This window comes from Empidonax traillii, unplaced genomic scaffold, assembly GCF_003031625.1.
Source record: "Empidonax traillii isolate 1590-97213 ecotype Southwest subspecies unplaced genomic scaffold, ASM303162v1 scaffold525:size621053, whole genome shotgun sequence".
NCBI lineage: Eukaryota > Metazoa > Chordata > Aves > Passeriformes > Tyrannidae > Empidonax > Empidonax traillii.
In genome coordinates, this window is record NW_020955718.1 from 387224 (window position 1) to 402569 (window position 15346).

General features: G+C 37.9%; 1 protein-coding gene across 1 annotated transcript in view; it reads left to right on the forward strand.

Moving 5' to 3' along the window:
* Window positions 1-14938, forward strand: part of RAB11FIP2 (RAB11 family interacting protein 2) — a 28074-nt gene extending 13136 nt beyond the window's left edge. Inside the window, exons 4-5 of the mRNA XM_027897012.1 lie at window positions 10078-10123; window positions 13169-14938. Coding sequence (XP_027752813.1) covers window positions 10078-10123; window positions 13169-13396 — 274 coding nt within the window. The 3' untranslated portion in view covers window positions 13397-14938. The remainder of the gene's footprint in view (window positions 1-10077; window positions 10124-13168) is intronic.
* Window positions 14939-15346: the final 408 nt, after the last annotated feature.

A 15346-nucleotide genomic window follows, 5' to 3' on the forward strand; every position in this document is an offset into this window, starting at 1 on the left:
GTAATTTGATATTTTCTTCATTTTGAAGTGACTTTCTTATTACTGATATGTACTGTGAATGAATCATCTGTGGAAGACCTTGTTTGTGCTTCAGGATGGATTCTTCCTGAAAGTCTTCTGCTTCCACTGAACACTTACTGCTAATTATTACATTGCCCTAAGTCAGGCTTTTAGAGGGAAAAATTTCAAGTCTAAGGGAAGGATGAAGTGCAATCTGTTTCTGTTTGTAAATGGGGACATACACATGGCCACTCACCTCTCTTGAATTGGTTTGGCTCCCTGTGGCTTTGCTGAGTTCTGTGTTGGAGTCATTGCACAAGGCAGCAGTTTGGGTGTTGAGCAGAGTGAATTAAGTTACCAGGGCTGATAAGAAACTTTGGTTTAAATAATCCATTGTAATCTTTGTTTGTCCATCGATACTTTACTTGTTGCCCTTAAGAAAAAAAAAAGTGCAACCCACAGTTAGATTTCTTTCTGGCTTTTGTTTGCTAGTGAGGAAGATACTGTTTGTCTCCCTGTACACCCACCCTCACATATACCATTCCCAATAGATAACTGTTTAAAAGTCCAATAATTAACTTTTATTCATTTGCATTCAGGTTTTTTTATTGTTTTATGTATATTAATGTCCTTGTTTTTTTCAAGGTAATGATTAATTTCTATTTGAGGACTTAAGTTTGATAGAAAATGCATTTAAAGTTACAGTGCTCCAAACTGGAATCTTAAGATTGGAAAATAAATCACTGTTTTAAATGGTAAACATGGTTCTAACAAATTTTCCTTTTCCTGTGTATTAACTCCTTAATTAATTACATGGGAGTAGTTCCTTAAAAAGAAATAAAAAATTGTTTCTTGTTATCTTCAAGATTTTAGAACAGGGTGATCTTATTGTATCTGAACTCAGTTGTACTCATAGGTTAGGATGCATGCACTCCTGATTTAATCTTAGAATCATTTTCTTTACAGAACTAATCATGGATGTGAATTAGATTAATGGACTGAAATGGAGCTGCTATAGAAAAGATCTGGTTGCTAGAAACTCTCACAGACTTCAGTAAATTATCTTCTTGGTGTCTTCTATGAGTGAAGTCAGTTCCTAGTGTCTTAAATAACATATTTACAAGAAGTCCTGGAGTTCTGTTTATTTAATAAAGGATTTCTCTGGATTAGAGGAAGGTTAGGTTGTAGCTTGGTTTGTCAGAAGTTAAACTTCCATTTAAATAAGCTCCTTTAAAGAGAAATAATTTAAATAACAATTAAAACTACATAGCATCTTATTTTTTTAAAATGAAACACTGTATTCAGGCAGATGCTAGATATAAGTAGTGAAATCTTTTGAAGTTCTTGAATGCAGCAGATCTTGATAAATATAAATCTTTAATGGTAATCAAGATGGACTTTTTTTTTGTTTATTTTGTAATTAAAAAGCTCATCACAGTGCCCATTCAGAAGGACTGTAGTCATTTGTTTCCCTCTTTGTATGAGAGTCTCTTTTACTAATTCTTGACTTTTATGTAAACATAAACTTTTGATAAAACAAATAGATATTATTTTATTTTCAAAAAGAAAAAAATAAACATTTTGACCTTTTCTATAAGACAGCTATTATGGAGTAGTATCTAGCATGCAATAAGTTCAGTTAGAAGCTCTTGATTTTTATGTGTTCCATTATTATGTTCTGTGCAAACCTTTTAGACTTAGTTTACTTTCTTTCAAATGTGTCTTGTACAATTATTTTCTTTTGAAGTAGAAACTAATACAAAATGTGCATATTTAATAAGTTTACAGTTTGAGTTTACCCTTTATCTGTGGAGGATTTGTCGAAGAGAGTCCCGTTTTTAATTTTTTGAACTAGTGATACTGTAAGAAAGAATTGTACGGATCTGTGGGCACAGAATAAATGAGGCTGGGTAAGGAATTTACTATGCAGAAATACAGGGAATTTAGACACCGAGTTGGTTGTTATTCACTCAACATGCTGTTAAGCTCTTTTGGATGGATACCATTTCTGCCAGCAAATCAGGCAGGGTGTTTTTGTTGAGGTGTGTCCCAAACCACTGTTCTGCTGTGGTGAGGTGTTTGCTTTGCAGGTGGATCTCCCGATTAGCCCCAGTTAGCTAAGCCTTGCTTTGAGTGATGGAGCAGTCCTGGGGATGTGAACTGGTTCCTGTCTGATGGAATTCAGCTCAAGGTGTATCCCAGGAGCACACTGTGACCATGAAATGACGTGCAGCCTGTGGGACCAGGCTGGAGATATAGCAAAGTGGAAGGAGGAAAACTCAAACCACAGCCACTCTTTCCCCCCCACCCTCATAAAAAAAAAGAAATTGCCCCAGACCAAGTGCTCCTTGTGTGCAGTGGGAACGTCACGCTCTTGGCAGGGTGGAGCTGTGGCTCCAGACTCAGTGGGAGGCTGTTCAGGGGCTTTGGTGAGGTTTGGGTCGGGCTCAGCTCCATCCATCCTCATTAATTGTGGCTGGTCATGTTGACTGGGCAGTAAGTGTGGAGAACAGAAGTGCTGGGTGGGTGAGCTGCAGAGCAGAGCTGCTGCATAGCCCTTCACCCAGCCCATCCTTCCTGCTGGCTGTATGACTGCTCTGCCACTAACTACTCTGACTTGTTCATGAGGAGAATGAAGATTGGTACATCTTCTACAAGTCTCGCAGCTGATGATACCAAAAATGTAGAAGTGGTTCAGCAACAGCTACAGGATTTATTTCTAAAAGAAATTTTTTTATTATTATTTTTTGAAAATCATTGTTTATTTTTGTTACTATTATTTTTTATTTTCATTTCAGGAAGGTTTAAGAAGTATTTTGGAAAAGCAAAACAAAACCTGCTTGGTTTGTGTATAATACTAGTTATCAGGAAATCACAAAATATGGACCCCTAATTTCTATTAATCACTGACCTGGCAAAGGCTTTTTCTTAGCCTTTGGCTAAATCACTTAGATCTGTGAAATGGGGCTGATATTTTGTTACCTCCTGCAAATGCTGAGTGGATAAATTAGTATTTTTTCCCATTTCTATAGATATTGTATTGCAATATTAGATAAGTGTTAAGATTGGGGGGTTTATTGTTGTGTGTAGGTGTAATACAGATATTTATGAGCTGACTTCCTGGCAATTTAAAAATGCAGGAGTTTCACAAAAAATGCTATTTTAGCAAATATTACAAAATCTGCTAGTTCCAAGGGTTTTATATTATGCAGCCAGTGAAGAATTCTTAAGCAAATAATATCTCCAGTGTTCTTCAGGCCAGCATTTACCAAGGATAGCTTTGTCTTCCTACTTCTTAATCCACTGCTTTGGAACTTTGACCTAATATTGCCTTAAACTGAACGCATTCTCACAATCACTGCTATTGTCATGGCTCTCAAGAGGTTAATTTGCAGTCAGAAGCCACGTGGATTTTGCACTGAACACAGTTAAAGAAACTGAGGTCCTCCTGGAAAACAAAGATTGTTTTGTGCCATGGCCAAACCTTGTGCATCGTTTTTCTGCAATTGTTTTTGTTTGGGACAATGCGTGACACACACTACGGGCTAATAAACTGATGTGAAAATTTCTCAATTTGCACCACCTGACAAGTGCTAAAAGAAAAGCATCTTTAATTTTAATGTGTTATTAGGACCTTTTTAGAGAGACTGTACGAGTTATTAACAAGGTGCTGTGAGACAGGAGACGGGTAATTAACAGGACCTACAGAAAGGGAGTTTAGGTAATTACCGAGATCTTACACACTGGACACAGGGACACAAACAGGCCAATATTTAAAGCTGACAGGTTGTTACTCGTCTGATCCAACTCCAGATCTGGGAAATGGAACTGAAAGGTGCTTGGGAGCTTTCCACTAAACATTGTGTATAATGTTATATAGAATTATGTACATAAAATACATCCACATTCACAGACCAGGTAAGTGTGTGTCTGTATATGCATATATGTGTATGCACAGATAGGGAGAGGCGTTAAAAAAAAACCCTTTTAAAATATTATTATTCTGTTAAACTTCAGAGAAAAGAAGATAAAGCTTGTGCCTACATACCAGTTAATATTATCTCAAGTTCTGACAATAGATATGTTACATTCTAACCAGTGTGGAAGATGGAATAGCGGAGGAGAAAGAAATGTGTGTCTTACTGGGGTTCAGTGTAACAATTATGAACAATGCTCATATTTATAACAGTCACTCGTCAATTGGAGCATAAATTATAAAAATATTACTCGGGGTTTTTTTCTGTGTTCTCTTGCTGCTTGAGCGTTTTTTAAAATTTGCAGAGAAGACAGAAACAGAAGAGAAACAGCAACCCAACCCTTAAACTCTTTTGCATCCTTCTGCTTCGTCATTTCTGAATTTGGTTATTTTCTGCAGCCTCTCTGCCCTGTGCTCTCATCACAGGTGGCTGGTAGAGCTGCCTGCCTCTCCAGCGTCACCTGTTCCAGACAGCTCCAATGTCCCTGCACTGCGAATAGTTCATTATTAGATTTGTTAGGAAACAAGTGAGGTGCCATGAAAACACGAGGCTCTGGATAAGAGCGTAGCGTTTGGATCATGGTGAGTTCAAAGAGCAGCTGATGTCTGCTCCACTTCCACTGACATTAACATTCTGTGTGTGTGTGTGTGATGGTCAGCCAGCTGAGGAAGCTTGGCCAGCTCGTGGTGTTGCCCTGCCCAGGTAATTAGTGCAACAGCTCCACCATCATCAAAGATAAGTGACTGTTGGATGGTTTCAATCCTGTACAGCTCCATTGGAACGACCCCCAAAAGCTGCCTGACCAGAGCAGAGGGTTGTAGTGGCTGTATATTTATTTGCCAAATGGGTCATCCAGTGTACAGTACAGTTCACTAGTTCTAATTTTCAGATGCCTTTCTCAGAAATGTTCTTCTCTATCGAGTTTATTACTGTGCTTGCTGGAGTCATAAAGTCTGTTCTGACACTCTGGCATATTTATGTCTCTGTTGGTCAAGAAACAACATCAGGTGATTTATGCTATTTTCAGAATTTGGTTTCCTCTGTAGGTGTTAGCATGCCTCATTTCAAGAACAATGCACCTCTGCACTGTCTTTTCTTGAAATGAATGTATTTTTTCTGTTCTCGACTGAGATTTGACTGGACTTTAGTCAGTGTGATCTCCAGGCAAGGTAGAATATTGATGGACCATGCCAGTGCTTTTCCTGTACTGTAGACTGTTAATATTTGTTAATTCAGTGTGGTGAAGCTGTCAGTAGAGTGTTATTTCAACAAAAGAAATACATTGCTGGTACATGAGAGGTACAGGGATGTTACAAAGCAAGCAGAAGTCATGCAGGGATTCTTAGTCTGTCCTGCCAGGTCTGTCACCATCTGATTTAGAGAGATCCCTGCATGGGATGAGAGAATAACAAAGTCTTCTGCAGAGCTCCTACAAAGCAATGGTCACAGCATTTGGGGCATCACTAGGAGGGGTTGGAGCAATCAATTCTTACAGAAATATTGTAGAAATACTAGTATTTATTAATCTTGACTTTTCAGAGGCTTCTCCAGAAATCGCTCCTAATTAGTTGACTGTTTTAGGAATACTCACAGGAAAGTTCATCCTGCTGGCTGCATGACAAGATGTTTTCAAGCTTTCACTGTCTGTTGGTGCACATTAGGGCACATGAAATCTTTTCTGAGAGCGTGCATGAGGCACATTATGTTTCCCAAGGGAAAATGCATGGTCTGTTCTATCTTATTTAAAAAAAAAAAATAATCTAATAGTTACATCCAGTTTCTTTATTAATAAGTGCAAAAGCTATGTAAACATGAGGAACAATTTTTTATTCTGTTTTACTATAGGAGCTAAAAATGAGTTCTATTTTTTTAATCATTCAAAAATAGTTCTGAAAGTTTCAACATAAAATTTTACTTTAGGATTGTTTGGTTTTTTGTGGGTTTTCTTTTGGTTGACTTACAGATCTGCAATAATAGGGTCTTCTAGTGGAGATGCTGGCACAGCTTTTAGTATGACAGTTCTTTGGTGGTCTCTAGAGAATAAAACTTGTGTCTTACAAAAAGAGTTCAGGCTTTTTGGTCCATTTTCTTCACTCTTGGCATCAGGCTTAAAAATAATATTAAGAAAACTGAGTGATAGCAACAAAACCTGATACTCTTCTTGTGTCCCCCAAGGACACGAGCTCCAAAAGGCTTGAGAGCAGAACAGTTTATGTGGTGAGGTGTCTTAAGGGATGTTCCCCAGGATCTAATTGCAAAAGAAGTGGTAATATGCTTATTCTGTGCTTCCTTAGCTGCCAGACATGACAGTCATTCCATCTCAGAATATAAAGTGAGGTCTGCAGTGCCAGGCACAGCAGGCCAACAATATTCTGTGGAAGGCTAAGTTTCTGAATTTCATTAACTGTAGCTGATTTTATTCGTTTCTTTTGGTTTTGGTTGTGGTTTTTTTTTTTCTAGTGCATTGGTAATAACTTAAATGGCATCCTAATAATTTAAGGTTTTGATATATGTTGTGAGAATCCAAAGAAAAATGCATAAGCACTGTAGCAAGAATCAGTCCAAAGACCAAGAAGTAAGAATAGAAACATATTTCAACTCCAGTGGAAAATGAATATGGTAGAGCTTTGGTAATTACCTGTGTGCAGACATTCCATATTAAAGGAGAAAACTGAAACCTCAGCTTATTGGTATTATGGGTATTTTACAGAATATTCACACAGATTTCAATACTTTGAATAGTGATGATTAATGTAAATATCCTAATTTTAATTTCTAATAGTATACAGTGCAGTGATCACAAAACTAATACGAATAGCAAAAGATAAGTAAAAAGCTTTTGCTCCTTAAGAAAATACACTTTCCATGGAACATAATTTAGGAGTCTGATTCCCATTCATTATGTTGTCAGAGTAAATGATTCAGGCACTAAAATGTTTAAATCAGTTATAGGAAAGATTTCATAAAGATTGTTTTAATCTCCAGGCATTCAGAAGCTAAATATTTAAGCAGCCACTAGACCTAATGTTTGAATTTTCAACTACCATTAAACTTCAAAAGGCAAAATTACAAGCTGCACTCATAAACTTGAGCTTGTGATACTTCCCAAACTCAGCTCCACTGAGTTGCAGTTTCTGTACAAACTGTAAATTATCAACATGCAGTGTAAATATTTAACTACCATCAAAAATAGGTGTTATTAAAAAAAGTAAAGTTTCATGTAATTCTAGTGAAATGTATTGAAATAGAAAAAATTGCAATAAAGTATAAAACAATATGCTTGCTATGGTTATGAAAGAGTAATCCAAAACACTCTGCAGAATCAGCACTGCAGTATGTCTGTCTCCTTTATTAACTTATACTATTTTTATCTCTCATTGCTTTCACCCCTCAGGAACATGGTGATAGGAAAGGGTTCTCATCTCAGATGGGCTAAAATTGACATCCAAGCTAATAAAACCCTAGAAATTCAAACCAACTTTACTGTTCAGGGAAAAAATGTAAAGAAAAAGTTATATCCAAAGCAATAAAATAATGGATATGATTTAATCTGGTAAAAATATATGTTTTAAAATAACTTTAGAAAAGGAATTAAGGAAATTAATTGGATTCCCAGATGAGTGAGATGGAACTAATTGCTGTGCTAGACTGGAGAAGTCTGTTCTAGCTATAGCAGGGTGAGGACAGTGTGGAAGTTGGATGGCTTGCTCGGTCACTGTCACTTCCATGATCCTACTGCAGCTGATTTGTAACCCGTGCCGGTGTGATTTACACCCCTTCTTGTAGTTTCTAATTGTCTTGAGGGTGATCCAAGTGAAAGAAAGTTTATTACCTGCAAGAGGCAAACTGTTAGCAGTCGTTCTGGGACCTGGGCCATCACCTTGAGGCACGTGAGACTGCCCGGTGCTGGAGAGGGGAGTTCGTGGCTGGGTCTGGGTGGGTGCAGGAGGTGCAAAATTACTTGACTCCTCGATGAAGGCTGCAGGAGGATGAGCCAGGGAAACCCAGTCTGACTGGAGTTCTCAGAGTGAGCTGGCAGAAGGGCCATTCCTTAGGAAAGAAACATTATTTAACTTGTAAACCAGGCAAATGTCGTTTGGGCATAATTGAGGAAAAATCATGACAGAATCCCACAATGCTAGATTTTTACAATCACTGCTCACAGGAAGATGCACTCAAAAAAACTCCAAAAAACAAAAAGATGCTTTTTCCCAAGCTGTGAACACATGAACTTACTCCACAGCAGAAGTTCCCTGCCAGTTTATCACCCCCTGGGGAAGGAAAAAATGGGACTATAACCAGTACTATGACTATGAACTAGGACTGTAACACAGGGAAAAGCAACGTTATTTTTTATGATTGCTTAGATCAGTGATTTCAGAATGCTCTTAGGAAGTCAAGATAATGGCTGCTTGAAGGAGGCTTGTGATGGTTGTACAGCATGTGGGCTGTAGTCCTAGAGGCATGTTTTCTGTAATTATTGCCAGTAATCAAGGGAGAATGGTAACTTCAGGGGTGTATTATTAAGATGAAATTGAAATTAAAAAATAAATGCTCTCATTAATTTCAGTGCACCAAGCAGACAACTCCCCTAACTTTAAGACACTCGTAATTTGACAGTATTTTCTATTGAGGGGACAGTGAAATCCGGGTGCAGAGGTGGGAGTCTGCATCTGCTCACACTCACCTCGGGCAGGGAGCACTGGCAGGAAACCCCGCAGGGCTCAGCGGGGCCAGCGAGCTCCCACCTTACTTAACAGACACTTGGATTTAAAAAAACCTTATATGCAGTCTCAGCACCTGTTCCTTCCTCGAGAAGCACTATATTTTCCACATATCTCTTTAAAATATGAGTAAGGGTGTTCATGGGGCTTGGGGTTTTTATTGGGGAATATTTTAATAGTTTTTCATTTTTTGCAAGTGTATTCAAATTTCTCCATGTAAAATACGCAGATGTGCTCTCTTGGAACTGCAGTTGTGATGTCCACAATGTTACAGAAACAACTGCAGGTTTTTTACTGCTTTAAAAAAAAAAAAAATTTAATCCATATTGCCAGTGATTTATATTCGTAATTTTCAAACAGAAACTTTTCATGGTCAGAACCAATGCTTTCCTTTCAAGCTGCTGCTATGCAAAAGAGTCTTAGGACTTATTTCACAGAAACTATAAAGTCATTCAAGGCAGGGAAAAGCTCTTGCTTTTTTGACCTTTCAGAGAGTCACTCAGTTGAGCAGTCAGGCCCTATTATTCTGTATCTTGTCTGACACGAGGAAACAGCCCCGAAAGAAAGATACCCCAAATTAAGGCCACCCTTGGTTAAACAGGGACATTCTTGGTGTTCAGGGGCTCATTCACGGCAGGTCAGTTCACTGGCTGCTTTGTGCAGGGATCAGCCCTGAGTGAAGGGAGTTCATCCCGAGTGTGACACATCGGTGTCAAAGGGGGGCTGCCAGGGAGGGGCTGCCTTGGGATTGAGACAATGCCCCACGAGAGAGGCCCCTCATCCAAAACTGCTCTGCAGCGAGGCAGGCAGGCTGCTGGGGATCACTGTCACTAACAGGTGTCGTGGGAATCAGCCACAACTTGATTCCTGGTTGTGACTGTTCTTGTAACGCAGTCTCTGTCTCATATCCTCAGCTCAGCAGATGGTCCACGGGATTTCTGTATGAGCAAAAGACTGCCTGCTTTGGAAATGAAAAAAGGTTGTACAGAATAAAAGAAATGTTAAAAAAACCCACAAAAACTCATAAACAAAAATTCTCCACAGAAAAAAAATCATGGTTTATATTTTACATAATTTGTTTGTAAATTTATGTCCCTTCCGCTTTTACACCATGAAATACATGGCTTATAAATTTGGATAACAAAGAAGTCACAAAATTCATGTTCTGTACTTTACCCTAGCTTTAAAATTTGTTTTTAAAAAGTCTGGACGTATTTTTGTAACTCTCAGTCAACAAATATCACCCTCCCAGCCAGCACAGGCAGTCTAACGAAATGATATCTATATATCTAATTCAGGACTGTCTTCTAGGAGATGTTTTGGTCAAATAAGCGTGCACTGCTAATATTTGTTTGTTTTGGGTTTTTTCCCTACAGTTTTCATGTGAATCCTTCTGGCATTGAGGATCTCAGGAAAAAATCGGTGAGTTATGAATGTTATAGAAAGCCATCAGTAAATGCCAACTGGTGCCTGACACGATATAGCCTTATATTCTTTTTTAAGCTCCTATAAGGAAATGTTTGGATTTTTTTTCTTTTGACATACCCAGAAAATCTAATTAGAAAATTACAGGCTTAATGTAGATTTGGGAATAAAGAAGAATTTTACACTCAGTACACAGTTTACCTGTGATGTGAGGATGAGGAAAGGAAAATTTAGGTCTTTTTGCACAAAAAGTAGGAAAAAGGAGAACCAAACTGTTTCTTTGGGGGTGTTTTAGATGACTAATCTAGAGAAGTAATGGTCAGGTGAGGAACTCTGTGTTAGGCAGTGGTGTGTTAATTGACCAAACAGGAATTTGCTGTTACTTTGATCAGAGACTTGAGGACAGTCTGTAGACAGCAAATCAAGATGGAAATAATGAACTGATATATCACAGGATTAATAATACACATAATAAATGAACAGCCTCTCAGGAAACACTGAAAAATAGAAATTCTAAAAGATATTATTCAAAATGCTCTTCTTTCTCAAAGTACCAAGAATAAATTGTGTACGAAGAAAAGACAAAAAAAAAATCTGAGGCAGTGTCTTTGTTTGAAGGAAAATGTGGTCTTACTCTGGTTTGTTCTGTGCATAGATGAAATCTTTATAAGTGGGTTTGTTTTCAGTCTTTAAAATATATAGAAAACAAGGTTCACAAGCAAATATGGCTTTGTACTGTTTGTTTTTCGCTGGTTTATGTAAATGATTTGTAATAACAATTGATGTTATTGTAAATGCCCAAGTTTTTATAATGTGAGTTACTGGTGGGAGATGTCAGAGTATTTGAAGGCTGCCTTTGATCAGATAGTAAACTGAATTCTACCAGGCAGTTACCTAATCTCTGACAAAAAGCGACATCAAAAAAACTGATTTAACTTTGCAGCCATTGTCTGTAAAGTAACCGTAATTACACTTCCTGTGTGCTTGCAAATGCACCACTGCAAATCATGTAATTTATTGCTGGTAAAAGCATCAGTTTAATTCTTTTAAGAAATAAGATGTGAATTGTTTTATTTATAGGATTTAAAGGTGATAAAAGAAATCCTTGATGATTTTTCCTTTGGAACACCAGCTATCCTAAATGTCAGTCGCAGGATTATGAGGTGGCGTTTATTTAATACAAAATACAAATTAGGGGGGGGAAGAAACTACATCTCAACCCTAGTTTTGAATGAAACCATTTGATTTTTTAAAAATATTCAAGGTTGCTTTCTAAGGCGTTTGAAGTAATTTATTATTAGGTTCTGCAGTAATAGCCCTCACCAAGTTATTATTTTTCTTCCCTGTGCATATTATTTAGTAATTATGTTTGTATGTCTTCCACTCTGATGCCAACACCTGTCTCTGAAAGCAGTGTTTAAATGGGAGCAGTAGCCAGTTGAAAGGGCAGCTGAGCTCTTTAAGGCCTAATTAAGAACTGAAAGGAAGATGAAGCAAGTAGGACAAAAGATGTGAAAGTAGCTTAGATGATATTCCCAGAGCAGAATTCCTCATTAGAACAATGAAGAGATGATCAGAGATTGCCAGGCCTTCATTTTATCTCGTGCCATTTCCTCTGCCTGTCAGTGTGTACCCCAGTAGCACTTTGTAGATGAGACAATAACTTGCATATCTTGTTCTTTAGAATCCTTTTTTTTCCCTTAATAATTCATTATAAGATTAATGTTTTGCATTAAAATTGGTTTTTTGTAAGGACATAGGTGTTCCTTATACATTTAAATGTAATCTATTGGCTCAAATTGAACATTTAAAACCTTCTTAATTTTAACAATAATTTATTTCTAAGTACTGCTGTACTTTAAATAGAATTTTCTTGCATAATTAATGTGATAAATTATTCCCCCCCAAAGATGTACATGGAGCAGGAATATGATAAAGCATCGTTAAAACATATGTATTACACAGACTTGAATTGGATATGGCTTTAGTATGCTCTGTGCTTCTTAGCTTCTTAGCAAGATTATATTTTTTAATGCATGCTTCTGCTGTAAATAAAAGCTGCCTTGTGTTCTTCTGCCCCGTTAGAGGTTCAGGGCTTTTTAGGTTCCATATCTTCTGAATGTTTTCTCTATTCCTGGAGGAGACAAAACTTGCTGCTTAGCATGTCTAGCGGTGCTAATACCTGTATAAACCAGTTCTCACAATCTTTTCCAGCTATACATTTCAAAATTCTTCATTGTCTGGTTACTTAAGGTCACAGCTAATTCTTGACACAGAGTAAGACATTCAAGTTTATAGTGGTTTGGATCACATGTTGCCCTTTGTTAAGAGGACTAACTCGTCCATCTCTGTTAATACCTGCACTTACTGAGTCATCAGAAATCATTACAGAAATAATGTTCCCTGCTGCTTAATTCTGGGCTCCTCCTGCTTTATAGCAAGCAAGGTCTTTTATAAGCACACACTTCTGGTTTCAGTGCTTGGGTGAAAATAAGATGCAGCCTTTTACCTTTACCTGAAATTTAAAATTGGAAGTTTTATTATGTGATTCAGAAGCCAAGGCCTGGAGAACCACTGATGCCTGAAAATAGAATATGAAAGACAGATGAGGGCTGATGCCATTTCGAGCTGAGTACACGCTGTGCTGTAATGTGCTCCAAAAGTGAGAACTCACGGAAGTTACAGTAGGGCTTGAGTTCTCAGGGCTCTTCTCTTGTTCTTCAGTAATAAAGGTTCCCACATAGTTGGTTTTCCAGAACGGACCTGCCATTCCTGTGGTCATTAACTGTGTGTACACCTCACTGAGCAGAGCATTTTTTTCTGAGATGGCAGTGTGGGAATTGCACATTAAACTGTGCAACCTGTCTCTGCTCCGGGGGGGGGAGTGTTGGAGGGAAAAGATCTAGAGCAAGCAGGGGTGTGTTGTGTGAAAGAAGTTGCTTCTGTCAAGAGATGCACATGAGAAACGTATGCAAAGCAATAACCCCTCAATTTGCTGAACTGTTTACTGAAATGGGGTGTTTTTTCTGAACTGACCTGCAGGAAGGAAACCCTTTCGACGCCACTGCTGGATACCGTAACCTTACCTACGAAGAGGTTTTGCAGGAGCTGGTGAAGCATAAAGAGCAGCTTAAGAAGAAGGACACCCATATTCGTGAACTCGAGGATTACATTGACAATCTTCTTGTCCGAGTAATGGAAGAAACACCCAGTATTCTCAGAGTGCCATATGAACCTTCTCGGAAAGCTGGAAAATTCTCCAAAAGCTGAGATAGCGGTACTTGATGGTACCTCCTGCTGAATGCTTTGGTGGAAGGAAATCACACTTTAATATTTTGACTTCTCTTCATTCCTTTTCTCCTAAGAAATTCCAGGAATCACCTTCCAGGGAGACGGGACAGTGGTGTAGGGTTTTTGTGGGTTTTTTTTAACTCCAAACACTAGCAGGGACTGCCAAAAGTAATACTCTGTTGAACTACCTAAGTAACTTGTTTTTTTTTTTTTCTTTTTGAAAACACCTTTAAGTACAGAATACTTAAAATGGAGTTAATAACACACATTAAATACGTCCATGCAGTTTATACAATAGCTTAGTGTTCTCCATGTGGCAGTTTCAGCTGGGAAGCCTGTGCTGTTACGGATGTTTTCTGGAATGATTATTGGTGTTAGGCAAATGTATCAGTTCTGTTATTACAGCATGCCATCAAGACCACTGTTTTCAAGCCAGTGTAGTATTCTACTAAAGCTCAGCGTGGGTTATTGCAATGGAGTGTAGTTCTACACATATTAGAGGAGAACAGTGATGCACAATCTTTGCAGAGTAAATGCTGTATTCTATACAATATGCTTTTTATATAACAATGTAAAAGAACCCGTGCCATTTCTGTCATGGCATATGCTGGAACCAGTTATTTTACACTTAAATGCTGAATTTTGTGTATGATGAGTGAACTTTGGTAGTGAGCTCATGGCATAAGGTTGTTCCGAGGATCTTTTTGTATGAAGTTACTGCATGCCTTTTTATGTGCTGAAGTCCTTTGAACAGTGTTAATAGAGTCAGAGGTAGGACTGGAGAGAAGTATGGAATAAAAATATGAGTACTTTTGTTCAGTCAAAGTCTACTGCAATGAAAAATGTAGCAGAAATGGAGAGGCTGACTTAAATAGACACGATAATTCAAAAAATGTAGAACTGACTCAATGCAAAGTTGAGTTTTACATGATATATGTCTTAACTTTTTAAATCTTATGACAACAAAGTATATGCCTTTAGAAATAGGCCATGTTGCTTAAACACATGTAGAGTACTTAGACTTTTCATTAAAATATCTGTATCCATGTAAATAGTTCTAAAAGTCAGTTTTCATTGAGGCAAATGAAAGAAGAATGTAGTAAATATCTTCTTGATCATTTAATAATTGTTTATGGAATGACACATGAAAACGGTATCTATTATTCAATGAATTGGCAAACTACAGTGATGTTTGTGTAATGGGGAAATACTGCAGGAGAAGAATCCTCAAAACATCATCATAAGGAGATTTTATTTTTAATTTCCTTAATAAGAATCTCAGTTGGATTGTCTGTTGCTGTGAAACAGTAAGATAATATTAACAAGTACAGAGAATATTTTAGGTTTGATTTTAAGAAAGCTGTCTTTTCCTTTTTCTTTTCTTGATCTGTTGGTTTTTTTCTTACAGCACCATGAAACGGCTGTCGATGAGGTGGCAAAAAAGCTTGAAATGAAATTCCAGTTTTTTTGGTTGTCGTTGTAAAAGACTTAAATATATTTTCATTTTTAAAACTGCATAAATTGGTAATATCTTGAATAATTTTAAGTGAAGAAGTTGCATCTGAATGCCTTGGACGCCGTTAGTATTGTATGGCAGCACAGAATCATTCCTGTTAGAAAAAAAGCTACTTTGTGCAAGTGTTCTCAGATTTCATTTACCTATTTGGGGCTCTTTCTCCTTTATTTCCTTCTTTGATTTAGCAGGTACCTGCCATCCCCCTAGTGCTGTTCCCAGAATGTGGGATCCCTCAGCCCAGATCCTGGTGCCTGGCTGGGCAGAGAGATCCCAGCCCTGCCCTGCAGAGCTCTGCATTCCCAGGGCTGAGCAGCAGAACCCCCTCACTCATCACGCTGTGTCCTTGCCAGCCCAAGGATTTATCAAGTTCAGTACCTCATCCACCACTGAATGTTCTTTCTGACCCACTTCAG